The 15919-nt window shown below is 52.2% G+C and overlaps 2 protein-coding genes across 14 annotated transcripts; one reads left to right on the top strand and one right to left on the bottom strand.

Annotated features, from left to right (window-relative positions):
• The first annotated feature begins 1476 nt into the window (after positions 1 to 1476).
• Rgs19 (regulator of G-protein signaling 19) lies at positions 1477 to 7595 on the top strand. 11 transcript variants are annotated; one of them, NM_001291209.1, is made up of 6 exons: positions 2037 to 2135; positions 4419 to 4524; positions 4660 to 4781; positions 6238 to 6312; positions 6403 to 6637; positions 7296 to 7595. In NM_001291209.1, the coding sequence occupies exons 2-6, from the start codon at positions 4495 to 4497 to the stop codon at positions 7323 to 7325; spliced, it is 492 nt and encodes a 163-aa protein (NP_001278138.1). In that variant the 5' UTR covers positions 2037 to 2135; positions 4419 to 4494; the 3' UTR covers positions 7326 to 7595. The 11 variants fall into 11 exon arrangements, with proteins under 11 accessions (XP_030107755.1, XP_030107757.1, NP_001278138.1 ...); NM_026446.4 differs by having other exon boundaries at positions 6719 to 7595; XM_030251896.1 differs by having other exon boundaries at positions 2114 to 2329; positions 7296 to 7592.
• Positions 7596 to 7946: 351 nt separating this feature from the next.
• On the bottom strand, positions 7947 to 15717 carry Tcea2 (transcription elongation factor A (SII), 2). Of its 3 annotated transcripts, none has more exons than NM_001356342.1 (10): positions 14777 to 15717; positions 12739 to 12801; positions 12361 to 12466; positions 11481 to 11571; positions 10092 to 10222; positions 9768 to 9824; positions 9262 to 9416; positions 9040 to 9186; positions 8329 to 8400; positions 7947 to 8137 (listed from the first exon to the last, which is right to left on the bottom strand). In NM_001356342.1, exons 2-10 carry the CDS (start codon positions 12790 to 12792, stop codon positions 8129 to 8131), a joined length of 822 nt encoding a protein of 273 aa, NP_001343271.1. In that variant the 5' UTR covers positions 12793 to 12801; positions 14777 to 15717; the 3' UTR covers positions 7947 to 8128. The 3 variants fall into 3 exon arrangements, with proteins under 3 accessions (NP_001343271.1, NP_001343272.1, NP_033352.1); NM_001356343.1 differs by having other exon boundaries at positions 15279 to 15717; NM_009326.3 differs by having other exon boundaries at positions 15539 to 15717.
• Positions 15718 to 15919: the final 202 nt, after the last annotated feature.

Below are 15919 nucleotides of genomic sequence, written 5' to 3'. Positions count from 1 at the left end.
GCTCTGTTTCCTCAGCTGGTCTTCTCCCGCTGCACATGACCCTTCTCACTCTCTGTCCTGCTGCTGCTCTAGGCCTTGATCCAAGCCCAGACTGCAGCATTCACAAATCAACAGGAGCTCTCAGGAGGAGGGGAGGAGATTTCTGACAGTGGGAAAGACCACAGAAGCAGGGAAATGGTAGGTTTGTACACAGGTATGGACAGGGAAAAGGAGACAGTCTCTTCATCCAGCAAAGATGGTTCCTCTCACACACAGATGTAGATCTCTAATGACCGTCAATTAGACCACATGATAGCCAATGCTGGGCTCCTCTGGCCAAGCTCTAAACCCCAGAATTTTGTCTCTTAGAGATTTGCTAAGTGAAAATTTTCATCTACTTTGTAAAGTCATACCACTGTTTCACCCCTTCTGACCGTGCATTTCTTCCTGAGGGTTACTGGAATATGCCTAAGGTCATTGCAGTCAGTGTCCCACACAGCGAGTAACCCACATAAGCACTTCAGAACAGGGCTGAGAACAAAGACAAAGCACTCCAATGACACAGGAGCGCCACACCAAATGTCAGACCAACTTAAGAGCACCTCTGGATCTGTATACCAGTGAGGGACTAGGTGTACAGAGGCAGCTAGGAAAGCCGGCATAGGATCCCTCTGTCTGAAGGAAATCTTGCAGGAATACAAAACCTGTGCCCCACGCACCATCAGGTGGGGCTTGTGAGGACCTAGGGGCACTGCTCTCAAGCAGAGTTTATTGGGCTCCAGTTCAATTCCCGCTGGCATCGCGTGTTCAGTGCTCCTGCTCTCCTTCCTGGGTTTAGAGGCATTCTCTGTGCTTAGGGAAAGATGCTAATTGTGTGGTAAGCAGATGTAAGGTGGCAGAGAACAGGTAGACAGGCAGGTAAAAGGAATTAAGAGGAAAGCATACTGACTTCTACCCACGGTCATGCCCACACCAAACACTGCAGAATCAGGTTTGGTTTGTGGCCTCCATCAGGTACTCATCCATGTCTACTGGGCCTCCATGTTCTGACCTGTGTCTACCTTAGGAATATTATCTAAACTAAAGTAACTTCCTGTTCAGATGTGCTTAGCCTCTACCTTACTTAGGAAGCCGCCAGCGTGGCAGCCAAAGGGTTCTGTGGTCAACTCATAAAGCCCCCCTCAGAGCCTGGGAGTCTCTCACCCATTGTTCTCTCTTCATCCTGGACCCCTCAGCATCATGGCAACATCCTGTCTCCTCACCTTTCACCCCATCCCTTTCTTGCCTGTCTCCCATTCTAGTCCACTGCAGTCAGTTCAGTTAGTCTGCCTCTGCCCCACTGCCTGAAGAACTCATGTGAAGGATCTCCTTTGCATCCCTGACTTAATATGTATGATGTAGTATGTGAGCATTAACAACTTGTGTGACTGTGTGTCCTGTGCTGGAACCACGAGCCCCAACGGACCACTATGAACACTGGCCCAAAGCATGCTGGGATAATGAACTAACTCAATTTTATACCCAATGACAAAGGATCTGAAGAGTTGACCAAAGAGCAAGGCCATTTGTGGTAAAGGCTATCTTGGAGCAGTTTGAGAGTTCAGAAGGGACTCAACCAGGCCCCAGAAACATTCGGGGTGATTTGATGTAAGAACTTGCTTTACGCTGCAGTCCCTGAACCTCCCTTTCGGGCAAAGTTCGAATGCAGAGTGACAGACTCTTAATGCTACGTTACAGACTAGCCTCAGAAAGGCGAAGAGTCGGACCAGACGGGGCAGTACCACAGGCCAGTCCTTCCCACAGGCCTCTTCTAATCCTGGCGAGCCAAGTAGCACACAGGGCTCAGCTCTGGTGTTCAACATAAAGGTTGGGAAAACCCAGCTAACAAGAATGGAGCGCCGGCTCAATCCACTCTCTGTACGACTCACCCCTCAGGGTCACCATGCCACGCTACCGCGGGACGACACGCCAGCCGCGGGTGGGGCACAGGAGCCGCCGCGGGGCGGGGCACTGCGGGCGAGCAAGCGCTGGGGCTCGAGGAAGTCCCGGCCCCTCTCTTTGGGGAAGTACCGCGGAGGCGCCTGCGCACTGCGCCCCCTCCCCGGCGACCAGCAGGACTTCGGAGCGCGCGGGCGGCGTGACTCGGGGACGCGGCGGTGAGTGCTGCGCCGGACCGTGGACGGGCCCTGGCGATATAGATGCCGGCTCTGTTCCCGGACTTCAGTGACCGGTCCACGTGGATCTAGGTCGCAGTAGGACCAGACCCACCCCTTGCGCGTGGGGGAGGGAGAGCCGCAGCAAGGTTCCCCTTTTTCTTCAGCTCAGAGCGTTGAGAAGTGATTGCTCAAAGGTGGGGGCCGGAAGAACCCAGGTTTCCGCGTCTCCTGCCCGCTAGCTTGGTGGGGAGGGGCCAGACGAGACTCCCGACCTGCCACCTTACCCACCCTTCGAGTTGGGTCCGCTAGCAGTTGGCCCGGTGAGCCATAAGGGTGAATGCTGCATCCTCGGCCCCATCTGAGCGGGGACTCCGTGAGCCTTTCTACCTCGTGCCCGGGAGTACGTCTTGCTGTCTGACTTAAATCCCTACTGCTTTAGAGCACGCCCCTTCGGCAGCCAGGGTGGGGCCCAGTCCGAACCTGGCCCTCCCGCCCCCATCTGCCTTTAGGTCGCTGGTGAGTTGGGCGCCATGGCGAATTCCTTAAGAAAGGGGTGGGGGCGCCAGAGACAGCAAGAGGGACCGTGAAGGGGAGACCAGCCTTCCAGACAACCCCACCTGCAAAAAAGCAGGAACTGGGTGGGGGCCTACCATTCCACAGGTGGGCTTGGGCAGCTGGGTTCGCCATGGTGAGAGGCCGGCCCTGCCATGGAGGTATAGGTAGGACAATGACAGTGTTGGATGGAAGTGAGAACGGATCCGGTCAGTCCTCCTCCCAAAGGTTATGACTTTTTTCCTGGAATTTTTTTGGTCTGGGTGGGCTTGGGCATTCTTTTTGCTTCTGTAGAGCAACACTGACAGCCATTCACCAGAGAGCTTCTATCCCCAGAGACCAGATTTGCTGAATCTGGCCTCTTAGCATAGACTTGGGAGGCCAATACCTGGGAGGCTTGGGGAGGAAAGGAACCCTCCAATAGGCATGTGGAGCAGGACAACCCTGATTCAGACTCTAGGCTCTCCTTGCCCAGAAAGGAGGCAGTAGTGAAGAGCACCCTGGACGACATGGGTGGTCCCAACTGACCTTTGATGGGTGCAAGGAGCTAGAAAAAGGGGCAGGGCACCCAGCGTACAGACCCCATGTCCAGTCGGCTGACTGGAGATGGACCCCATGAGGAATGGTCTCTACAGGGTGACAGGTGAGGGATGATTTTGAACAGCATGGAGACCTCAGGCTACCCCACCCCTTTTCCCTAGAAACTCAACTGCTGGAAAGTACAACCCAAGCTACTTGTGTGTCCTGATTCGCTTGCTTGGAGACTTGAGAACCCACCATCTCAGAAAGCCTCAGGTGGTGAAGCTGCCCAGTATACAGAGATCAGACAGAAAGAGGACTAAAAGGCCTCTTCTGAATGAAGGGCTACAGGAGGGTAAATTTCACTGAGAAAATGTGTGCCCCAGGCTGATGAGAGGAAGGTAGACAAAGCAGAGGCTTAAAGCGTGGATGGCTTCCACCTGGACAGAAGTGGGCACAGGCCGAGGAGAGAGGAAGCATTCAAAACTGCCTCCAAGGTGCTGATTGGATGTTGTCGGGGGAAACTGGAATTTGAATCAGTTTTCAGTAGCCTAAGAGATTCCTAGAACCCCTATGAAGGTATGGTCCAACATCAAGAATGATAAACCATAGGAAATTCCACTGAAGAGCCCAAGGCTCCAGCTAAGCAGTGTATCCTCCTACAATGCCAACACCAGCTTCTGTATCCTAGGGAGATGGATGGAAAGCGGGGTGAGAGTGGGGTGTCTGAGGCAGCTGTTCCCCGAGTACACACCTCTCATCAGTGCACACCCCATTTCTCACACTTCCAGGGGTCTTGTTCTGAGTCCTGGTCAGGGATTCGGTGCTTCAGGCCTAGCACCCTGCAGTCATCTGGGTAGCATCTCTACCCAGCTCCCTAGAGGAAGGGAGTAATCAAAATATCTGATACCCTCCATACCCACTTGTAGCTCCAGTCCCCTTGGGAGGGGCCAGGAGCCGGAAATCAAGAAAGAGGAACCCAAGTTTCCGGCTTCTCAGGGACTGAACAGATAGGGGTGTCTTAGAACCTTCTATGGAAGGCCCGGCTGCAGTAGCCCTGTCTCTGACTAGGGATTCTCCACATGGTGTAAGTAATCAGGCTTGGGGGAGAAGGCTGGGGCAGGACTCTGACCACGCCCTGAGGTGGGTGCACAGGTTATAAGGTGGGCCAGCATCACAGGCCCTCAGTCAGAATTCCAACCTCCTTCTTAGATCTGCCAGGATCCTATGCTGCAGTGAGGGTCCAGAGCTGGCACCACAGAATCTGGGCAACCCCCTCCACTCACCCATGCCCACCCCACATGAGGCTGAGAAACAGGTAGGCACCACCCATTTCTTGGGTTCCTGGACCCCTGGGGCTCAAGATATAACCTTGGGGACACAGGCAGTTGGGCAGAGACAGAGGGCCCAGTGAATTCTAGAGTGGAGGTTGAGACAGCCCTCTCTTCCTCAGCACACAGGGCCAGAGGAGGCAGACAGGCCTCCCTCGATGTCCAGCCATGACGCAGCCCCCTCAGGACCTCCCAGTCGCAATCCCTGCTGCTTATGCTGGTGCTGCTGCTGTAGCTGCTCCTGGTATGTGGACCCTGGGGATACAGATTGCCCTGGGAAGACGTCAGGGTATTTGGGAAGGGGAACATGGCTCGTGGGGAGCAAAGCCAGAGTATGCAGTCCTGGGGGTACATGGTTCATGAAGCACAGAACGGGTATGTAGTCCTGGGAGCAGCTCATATAGAGAAGTACAGAAGCCTGGGTGGCATTTAGGGCTCATTCCTGGTCCCGTTCCCCAGACCTCCAGAGGCATCCAACAAACTACTGAGCCCCTGCCACAGCATCATCCTGCCCAGAGGTTGCTGGGCCTTGTGGGCTGGTGGTAGCACCCAGATCCTCTAGGGTGCTTTGCATGGCTCTTCCATGTATGAATATTTGCCTGAATATGTCTGTGTGCTGCAGACAGACCTGGTGCCTGAAGAGCCAGAAAAAGGTGCCGGGACTGAAATTACAAAGAGTTGAGAGCTAATATGTGGGTCCTGAGAATCCAACCAAGGGCCTAGGGAAGATCAGCCAATGCTCTAAGCGGATCTCTCCAGCCCTCTAACGGGCAGTGTGCTGGGGGCATGTTATACTGCAAGAGCAAGCAAGTGGCAATCATATGGTGTCCATGCACTCACCATATGCCTGCTTATGCCACTGAGAGCTGCCCAGATCCTAGACTGTGTGCAGTAGGGACACATTTGAGAAGAGATTTAGATAAGGGAACAGCTGGCCCTAGGCAGAAAGGTATTTGAGATCTGGGAATGTCTGCTGGCAGGAATACAGAAGATGGTAGAAGTTTGACCATCTTACAGCAATCTGGCCCTGCATAGACAGAGGGACCCAAAGTGGGATCTGTTAAACAGCGAGCCGAGCCACCAGGGCTGTGTATAGGCAAGACACAAGGAATGATGTGAATGGCAGGGCTCGCTGAACGCTTGAGCTGTGTTGTCGCTGAGAGAGAAGCCAGGCCTGGTGGGAACTGAATTCTCTCCATAACTTTGGGAATGAGATATACACTGTGCCTGCTGAGCACAGACTGACAGGGAGAAGCATCCCTTGGAAGCAGGGTTCAGGATCCAGGACCACATGGGTACAGACACCCTGGGGGGGCTCTTACATCAGCCAGAGCCATTGTTGATATTAGGTGTGCAGTCTGGATTTTTCAGTGGCCGCAGGAGTGAGCTGGAACTAGGTTGAAGAGTATGGGTTCTACCTACCCAAAGAAAGGGAGGGGTGCCAGGAGCCTGCAGAGTCTGACTGCTGACCAGGAAAGAGGGGCACATTGGTAACCAGAACAGCAATCTGCATAAGCCACTTCAGTGGGGGCGGTAGTGGGGGATGGGACAAGAGGATGTGAAGAAGGTTCACTCTAGGAGCTTCCTTCCTTGTAACAGACTTACTGGTGCTAGGCACCCACATGCAAAAGCATACATATAGCTCAGTGGTGGGTAGAGAACCCAAATGCAAAAGGTAGAGCCACTTTACTTTGCACTAGGAACCAAGAACGGCAACGAGCTTGGCAGGTTTCTCGGGAAAGCAAGCTGCAACCCCTCCCCAGCTGTGAAGTCTGGTGAGTATGGCCACCATTGTGTAGGCATGCATGTATGTGTACTTGTGTGCATGTCTCAGGCCTGATATGGTCTGGCCCTAATGCCTGCAGCACTCCACCAAGCCCTAAGGAAGTACAGAGCTGGGCACAGTCCTTTGACAAGTTGATGCATAGCCCCACGGGCCGCAGTGTATTCCGGGCATTCCTGCGCACAGAATACAGCGAAGAGAACATGCTCTTCTGGCTGGCTTGTGAGGAGTTGAAAGCAGAGGCCAACCAACATGTGGTGGACGAGAAGGCGCGACTTATCTATGAGGACTACGTGTCCATCCTGTCCCCCAAGGAGGTGGGCCAGATGCAGGGATGAGTGGGGGTGACCTGGGGAGGGCACCGCCCCTCCCCCCTGACCTTGGTGCCTGCCACACAGGTAAGCCTGGACTCCCGTGTGCGAGAAGGCATCAATAGGAAGATGCAAGAGCCATCGCCACACACATTTGATGATGCACAGCTGCAGATCTACACCCTCATGCACCGGGACTCGTACCCTCGATTCCTTACCTCCCCCACCTACCGCTCTCTATTACTCCAGGGGGCCCCACAGTCCTCTGAGGCCTAGGTCATTTGTCACACAGATCTTCTACTCCCATGGGCAGCCTAGGGGCTGGCCCTGTCCAACTTGGCTGGAAATAGACTCAGTCCCAGTGGCAACTGCAGGGTTCTAAGCTGTCCTACCCTGCTCCTACTGCCCAGGAAATGTTCTCATGGAGAACAACACCCTTTAGGCCCACAGGTTTATAGCAGGAGAACTGTTACTCCCTGAGAACCAGATGTAGGACCTCAGAGTCAGACTCATATAAAGAGCCCATTTATATTTTATATATTAATTAACTTTAAAGTTGGAAATATGTCCTTACTGTTTTATCAAAAAAGAGACCTTTCACATTCATGTGTACTCCTCTACATTCCAAAGACATGAAATTGTATTCTGTATTTTTTAAAAACAGAAGCCTCTGTTTATCCCACAACTGGGGTAGGAGGCTGAAGAAAAGGATCACCTACCACACCTACAGTGTGCAGACTCTACAGTGTGCAGACTCTACAGTGTGCCACAGGTACTACTGCAGGCCCTGCTCAAGGTATGACTCTAGGAACCAGCCTCAACTCTACAGTGTGTCAGCATCCAACAAAGGCTTCAGATGCAAGTAAAGATTATGGGAGCAAAGCTGTTGTTATGGTCTTTCCAAAGAAACTAGTCACAGTGTCATCTTAATCTTACTGATCCAATAAAACCAAAGCACCTACTACTTTGTTCTTTCAAGTTGCTAGAAACTTCAGCAATTTGAAGCTAGAACTGACCTCAGCTCAGAGACCATCGTCCCCCATGGGTAAGCAAAGTGAAGGCCACCAGGTCCTTAGGCTGCTATGCCTGGTGAGAATGGGTGAACACTGGGCAAGTTCTTGCACCAGCACACATCCAGCATGGTGGGACATATACAAGCATTAGCAATATTCTAGAATCATATGAACAAGTAATCTCTCCAAACATTAGGGAAGCTCTTATCTATTATACTGCCTCACACCAGCTTAGCTCAAGTGTTGTCTGAGCCCAAGGAGGAGAGATCTACAGCAGTGGAAGGACAGGACCCAGCTGAAGCCTGTGTTTAGCCCATTAGGAGCAAGAAAACATTTAATAATGAGGTAAAGAGGGCAAAAAGTGCACACCAGGTGGGCTGGAACAGGGCGTGCCACCTTCAGGGTATCTCCAGAGAAGCTGTGTCCACCAAGAACATTGCAGGAAGGACAGTGTTAGCCATGGCCAGGGTTACGTCAGAAGGGCTCAGCAGAACTGAAGGAAGGCAGAGAAATGTCTGGCCAAAGCCCCACATGACCCGCTGGGGCAGAAATAGGATAGGCTCCATCCCAGACTCCCAAGTGGCTAGCCGGGTATAGTGCACCACCACCACCCCTGTTCCTACTTCAGGCCCAATATGCATTGAGACAGGACTGGGGGCAAGCATTCTGGGCCCACCCACCTACCTTCCATCGATTCCCACACTCGTTGCAGACAACATAGGTAGTCATGGGCTCATCGGAGCTACGGGTCTGCACCTGTATAGGGTGGGTGGCCAAATCCCTGGCTTTGCTGCCCTGATCTGGGCAGTACTGGTCTTATACCCCCTGATTTCTATTGATGATTTGAAATTGCCCAGTGACCTACATCAACCTTCTAGAACTAGACCTATGGAGGAGGTGGATTATCATAACAGAGGCTTCTGTGGCCCTGAACAATTGTGCTCAGTAGAACTGTCTAGAATGTTGGATAAGTGCAGGATTCCCAACAGGAGGGTCTATAAAGTAAAAGGATCAGCAGATATGCCAGTGGCCTTGGCTATATTGGAAACCCAACAGCAAATATTATCCCACAGGGCCTGAGCTGCTCTATCCATCAGGTCCAGCCCTCTGCAGCCTACTGCAGATGATGGCAGTTTCCACAAACCCTAGAGTTGTCTACCAGAGAGATCATCTTAATTTAGTCCCTTCTTCCCAAGCCCCCTTAGAGTCCATATAGCCTTCCCACCTTCCACCTCCGTAGCAGGATCTGAAGGTCCCACAGCTGCTGACAAGCAGCATATTATACTCCAATCCCTACATGCTGGGCATGGCCAAGCCACCTAGCCTTTGCACAGAGCCTCAGACCAAAAGTAGGGACATAGGTGGTATCCAAGAAGAGGATGAGCGGCCCCCAACCTGCGTGTAGGTGCAGTTCTTCTTCCTGCACTTGTTGCAGGTGAACAGGTCAGTCTGTGTGCCACCTGTACGGGCCATCTGGTGCTCACGGATGGCCTCCTTAGTCATGGCCTTGCGAATCTCCTTCAGCTCGTCACTGGCCATCTCCTGATAAAAAGGGCAAAGTTTTCAGCCGACAGCTCTGCAGAAGCAGTCTGCCCCAGCCCTTCCAGTGGCACTCACCTCTGATGTCATCACAGCTATCTGCTGGGGTGTAATGGCACCACACAACACATTCCGCCGTAGACCAGGGTTCTTGGCATCTTTCAGGTTAGAGATTCGGCTCCGCACCCGATTCTTGTACTTCATGTCAGTATTTCCCACGTCCAGGAAGATGCGTGCAGGTGTTTAAGGACCCACCTGAGGTTTCTGAGCTCCTCCCCCTCCTGGGAGTCATATGGGGAATGTTCTTCCCAGGCTCATGGAGATGAATCTACCCACTCAAGACCTGTGGGGGACCCAAGGGCCTGTGGTGCTCTGCCTTCTCTAGGCCCATTCCTGTTTGAGACCCAGATCTATCTAATAGGTAGTCATAGCCCATTTATGGTCCAGGAAAGGTCAAGGGACCACCCAGAAAGGGTACTGGGTAGCCTACCAGTTGTGTTCAATAGCTACAGAAGACGTACAACTCAGTGGACTGTAGACTCTATCAGAAGCCCTTGACCCTATATACCCTGTACAAAGGATATACTCCTCGATCTGAGATGACAGATGCTCACAGTTCACACCAACGGCCACGTGGTCGTCTGTAAGAGGGAACCCTTACTTGTTTCCCCCACTGTCTTTTTCCATCTGCCACCCCTCTGTTTACACAGAGCCCTAGAAGCTAAATAGGACACTTGCATTCCTGGGAGACAGTTCCCAAGACACAGATGTTGTGGTGACCCCAAAAACTTTAGCCTCTTTGCTAGGTCACCATGAGCTAAAAAGAAAAGCTGCCTCTCCAGCAGCTCTGAGGCAGGCAGAGGCCCAGACCACCTCATGGGTCAAAATCCAGATCTTGTAACACTCACGGTCAGTTTGCAGGGCCAAAGTCAGCATCTCTCGGCATTTGTTTCGTACAGCATCACAGGTGATGGGCACTTGGGGAAATGTAGTGATCCTTGGAGTGGATGGGGTCCTAGGTGGATCTGGCTTCTTGCAGCTAAAGAGACAAAGCCTGCTGGACTCAGATTGAACCTGCTGTGCTCAGTTGCACATCTCCAGTAGCTGATGATACTTCGGGGTGGTCCCCTGACCTTTCCTAGGCCACAGGTGATCCCCAGAAAAGCAAATGTAGATACCATGCTGACCTCCGAAGTCTATTTGCTCTATCCTGACAGACCTCTAACTAGGCTAAATGACTTTATCTATCCCTAGTTCAGCCTAGAATGCCTGTGTGTTATGTCTCATCAGAGTAGAGCATTGGCCAGAAGGTCTACAGTGAGTACAGATCACTCCCTAAGTGGATGCCAGCTCCTCCACAGTCAGTGTCTGAGCAACACTCCATGCTCAAAATGGGATGAGATATTCTTGCTACCTCCAGAGTGCTTCCTAAGAGGCCCAAGACATGGGCCATGCTGTGAATCTCTCTCTACTAATGGCAGAACTAGGCAGATAAATCTAGTTGCCGGGAGTAAAGATGAGGTGGGAGGTCACCCAAAGTCAAGGCTTAAACTGTCACAGGTGGCCCCACTCAACACAAATGAAATTGGGCAAGATTTCCTCACATCTGGGCCTAACACAAGACTTGCCCAAAATTAATGCTGTGCCTACCAGACTCTTTCCTCACACCACCTCTGGAAATCAGCAGCATCAGGTGACTTTCTGAAGCAAAATCAACTATACTATTGAGGTCAGGATATAACATATCAGGAATGCTACACTAGAGTCCAGAGCTTAGCCTGTCATGGCCTCAGCCCAGGCTAAAGTAGTCTCTCATCTATAGTCTGTTACTACTAGTGCTCCTAGTCTCCATGGTAACTGGGCTGTCCTGACTACCTTTAAAGCAATGGTGTTGCCACCGAAATGTGGAGATAAGAGCTGTGCACACCTCTAGCTCCAGATAGCATTTGCATAAAGGGACCCATTCACCAGTCCTGATGAGTAGCACAAAGATAGGATTTGAGGAAGTAGGCAAAGGGCTCTGGGGCTGGGCCAGCTCTGTTGGATAGGAGCTACTTAATGAAGGTCTCAGTGATGCCAGTGACAGGCAGACACAGCCAGACATCTCAGATGGGCATGAAGAAAACTAAACAGTGGGACAGTATCCAACATGAAGCTGACAAACCTTGTAAAACTCACCCTGGAGAGGGACCTTCCCTCAGGGCAGTAACCAGGCAAATGCACACCAGCCTCCTCTTCCCACTGAGGAAACTGAGTCAAGAGGCATAAATGTATGTACCTGCCTTCAGGTATGCTACCTGAGATCCGTAGTCCTTGAGGCATCCTTTGATGATGATGTAGGCAAAGGTGTGCCCCTCCCTTGATTCCTGGATTTGCCATCAGAAACATCTGCCATTATCAGAAAACAGATGGTGTAGACTGGTCAGGAGCAGGCAGCCAGGTGAGGGCCCAGCCTCAGCCTGGCCATTATCCTTTTTGCTTAAAGCTACTTGACAGGCAAGGTGCCAGGAGGCTACCGGACCTTCCTACTGGTCCCCAGCAAGTCCACCAGCCTCTTTAGGACACCCCCCCCCCCAACAAGCTGCTGTAGGACTCATCAAGGCCCAACCGTGCCAAAAGACAAGCATATGCCTCACACAAGGCTCCTTCTGAAAACATGGGCAGAAACCTTGCCCAAAGCCTGAACTAGGGACCAGGGGACCAGGGCATGTGACTGTAAAGAGAAACAGGCTCTGGGTTGTCTCATAGAAGTAGACTGAACGCAGAAGACTACCTTCCTAATCAATAGAACCATCTCTGCAGCCTAGTAGCACTGTCCCCAGAAACAGTTGCTGTCTGCCTAGCTACCCTCTTGCATAGGTAGCCATCCCATTCCCCTCCTCCTTCAGCTGGAGCATCCTGCCTGGATCTCCTTTTCTGTTGGCCTCCTGCAGCCTGAAAACCTCCTCTGCAGCATATACCCTTGTCTCAATGATCATACATCCCAGGCCATCACCTCCCCATCACAACAGATGACATCCATCTTCTACCATCTTCATCCATGTCCAGCCCAGGGATGAGTCCTTTCTGATCTATGTTTGTCATATCCCACCATATATAGTTTCAATCAGGGTAGCAGAGCCAGCACTCTATGCTGTGCTGACCAGCAAGAGCTTCCCTTTACATTCTGAGACTCACCCAAGAGCTTCTTCCAGGACTTGATGAGGGACTTGGCAAGTGCAATGAGCTCCTCATCTGAACTCTGCTTGCGCAGAGCATTGACAGACATCCCAACACGGGTGGACTGCAAGACAAGTGGCCTGAGTCAGAGGCGGAGGGGCCTGTTCCAGAGGCGGATCCTCACCAAGGACTCTTGGCTCCCACAGTGGACAGCTGGGGAATGGCAGGGACAGAAAACATCTCTCCCAATGGCTATTTGGGACCCAGGGACCTACCTCCCACCTCTCTTATGACCAGAGAGAATCAGAAATCCTCTCCTTAGAACAAAGTTGTTTGTGCCAATTAAGCCATGTGGGAGTTAATATAGGGAGCCCTGCTAAGACAGGAAGCACTTACCTGGAGCAAGTGCAATGTAATAGGCATATTCTTCAGCTCCCGCAGCAAATCCATAGCTCCCTCCTGAAAGGAAACGGGATGTTCATAAAGGACTTTAAACCTTAGTGGATGCTGGGTAGTGGTGGTGCATGTCTTTAACCCCAGGATTCAGGATGCAGAGGCTGGTGAATCTTGAGTTAAAGGCCAGCCTGGCCTACAGAGTGAGGCCAGGAGTTCCAGAATGGCCAGGATTACACAGAAAACACTTGTCAGGGGGCATAGTGGACAATCCTACCTCTTTGTCATCACCAGGGGGCAACTTACATGTCAGAAAGAAGCCACTCCTCTACCCTGAGATTCCCAGAGCACTCCATACCTGTTCCTACATCACAACAGGGGCTTTTTACTGCTCCTGCCATAGGGCAGGAATAGAGGCAAACAGCTCAACAGTGCTCTCCTCAAAGATCAGGGGGTTTCTCATCCTGCATCTACGGTGATCTCCAGACATCATGGTAACTAACCACAGGAGGACACTGAACAAACTACTAGAGAAAATAAATGCCCCAACTCCTGCTCAACACGGAAGGACATTCACGGGTATAGCACGGGTTCTTTAACCTTGGTCCATCTGTGCTGTGGTGGGAGAGCAGCCTCTCCTCAAAGCGCCTACCCATCAGGGCAGCACTACTCCTGGGTACTGTAACAGACAACCCTGGCTGCCTTCCTCTGCCCTGGCTTTTCCCCAGCATCTACAGGCAGGCTGCACCTCCAGAGTAGGCAGGCTCTTCCTGTTCCTACCTTAAAAGCCTCTACCTAAACTCTCAGGAATCTCTACTCCAGCCACAGATTTGCAAAGTAACAGCACCATAGCCAACAAGGTTTATCAGAGGCACAATTATTGCTAATTGAAAACTACCAAACCTGGTGACACAGGCCTTATCATCTCAGAGATACTTAGGAGGCTGGGGCAAGAGGATCAAAAGTTCAAAGCTTACCTGAGTTTCAGAGTGAATTCAAGATTAGCATGGGCATCTTAATGAGACCTTGTCTTAAAACAAAGTAAAGAGAGGGCTGTGTAGACACAGCTGTGATAAAGCTCTCACTTGGTAAGTTAAGGCCCTGGGTTCAATACCCACTATCAAAGGGGTGGGCAGGTGAGTTGACTCAGCAGATAAAGGTGCCAACAAGCTGTACAACCTAAGTTCAATCTCCAGAGCCCAAATGGTGGGAGGAGATAACCAATTTCCAGGGGTTGTCCTCATACTTACACACTCACCGAGATAACAAATGTAAAATAAATAAAATTAAATATACAAAGGGAAGTTTTTCTTAAAGCCAGCACCTACAAATCCCATAGTCTCACTTTTTATCTCTTTTCCAGACTGGTCACCACCCTCCTCCTAGGTACTGTAACAGAAAACCCTGATTTTCTTCCTCTGCCTAAGCTCTGTTCTTTGAACCTCAAGGGTAGGCAGGCTCCTCTGGTTCCTACCTTAAACCTCACTCTGCTTAAGGCTGCTCTTCTCTTTACCACTTCCAGGTTATATTCAAACACCTCCTTCCTACAACTGAGACAGCCTTTTCTTCTAACACCCAACACTATTGTGTTTGCTGTCCTCCAAGTTTCCACTATGAGCTCATTTGTCTTTATATGCCACAAAGAGGCAGAGAAAACCAACCCATCCAGCCGTGGTAGGGGCTGGGGCTGACCCTTCAATCTGTGTGACTTATCTGCTCAGGCTGCAGCCTTGTTTCATGGCCCTAAGTTAGTAAGCTGTACACCAATCAGCCCTGAGGTGGCTGACTTTGCTAAGAAGACCTGATCCTTGGAGCCAGGGGCATGCATCCACAATAGCCCTGCACTCCCATAATGAAAACCCAGATAAACCATCAGCTGTTCCAAGGAGCCTCTCTCAAGGACTACTGGAACCTCTGCAGGTTCCCTTCTCAACTGTACAGTCCTATCTGTGGCCTTCCATCCTTACTGGGTCTCCCTTTGGATTCCCATCCTATCTCTGCCACCCTTAGTTCCAAGTTTGTCATTTGTGCTTTCTCTTACCGGAAAGAAGCTCCAGCAGGGCCTCTGTAGCCCAGATGATTGCAAAGTGGGTTCTGTTTCCAGTGTAAAGGCTTATGTGGGCACTTAACCTACTTCCTGTTTTAGACCCCAGCCCTCCAACCCCTAGAGCAATCCTGCTCATCCCCAAAAGCTGTCCTGCAGCCTTCTACTTCAAGCACAGTCCTGGGGAGGCTGTACAGACTCATGACTCAGCCACTATCTGGGCTGCCCTCAGAGCGGTGCTGCGGATGCTCTAGAGTCACTCAGTCTTAAAGCCACCTCCTAAGTCCCTTCCCACCCACGGAAGGCAAGATTGCAGGTGCCATCATCCCCTAAGGATGCTCCTCAAAGGCTACGCAGGTGACCATGGTCGGAAGGCAGGCTGGACTGCCAAGCCCACACTGGCCAGGGGTCTCAACGCCACAGGCTCAACTGTCTGCCCAAACCGACTTGCTGTTGCCTGAGGCCTGACTAAGCAGGGGAAAAATTTATTAAGAGAAACCTGGTGCTGAAGGGTGGGGGGCAGACAGGGGAGACAACGGCTGGGCCAGGGACGCCCGCGGCCACCGCTGGGCGACGAACAGAGGGTAGCTTTCGGTCAACGCGGCGTCCATTGCGAAGCGGCAGTCCCAGGACAGGGTGGAGGGCGGGCCTGGGCAAGGGGTCTCGACTGACTGGGCTAGGTATCACTCTGCCCGAGGGTAGGCTCAGACGGTCTCCGCGGAGCGGGGCCCCAGGGTCCTGGCGGCCCGCGCCCCTCACCGCGTTCTTCCTGGTCACCATTTTGTCCAGCCTCCGGGCGATACGAGCAATCTCTTCCTCCTTGCCCATCACTACCTCGGTGGCGGCGGGTTGTGCCGGTTGCGCCGCCCGGCCTGACCTCGGCCGCCGCCGCCGCCTAGATCCGCGGTCCAAACCTCCGCCTGGCGGCCGCGTGCGACAGAATTAAAAAAAAAAAAAAAAAAAAAGAGTCCCCGCCCCCGGGACCACAACTCCCAGACGACTGCGCGGCCTGCGGCCTGCGGCCTGATTGCCCGCTGGAAAAGGTAGTTCCGCAGGTATCTCCGCCGGACCACGGCCCCACGTGCCCACCGAATGCCAGGGGGAGGGAGGACCTAGAGGAGGGAGAAGGACAACCCTACT

The sequence above is a fragment of the Mus musculus genome, chromosome 2 (assembly GCF_000001635.26).
Source record: "Mus musculus strain C57BL/6J chromosome 2, GRCm38.p6 C57BL/6J".
NCBI classification, from domain to species: Eukaryota; Metazoa; Chordata; class Mammalia; order Rodentia; family Muridae; genus Mus; species Mus musculus.
Note: the sequence above shows the minus strand (reverse complement) of the source record. Positions and strands in the feature narration are given on the sequence as shown.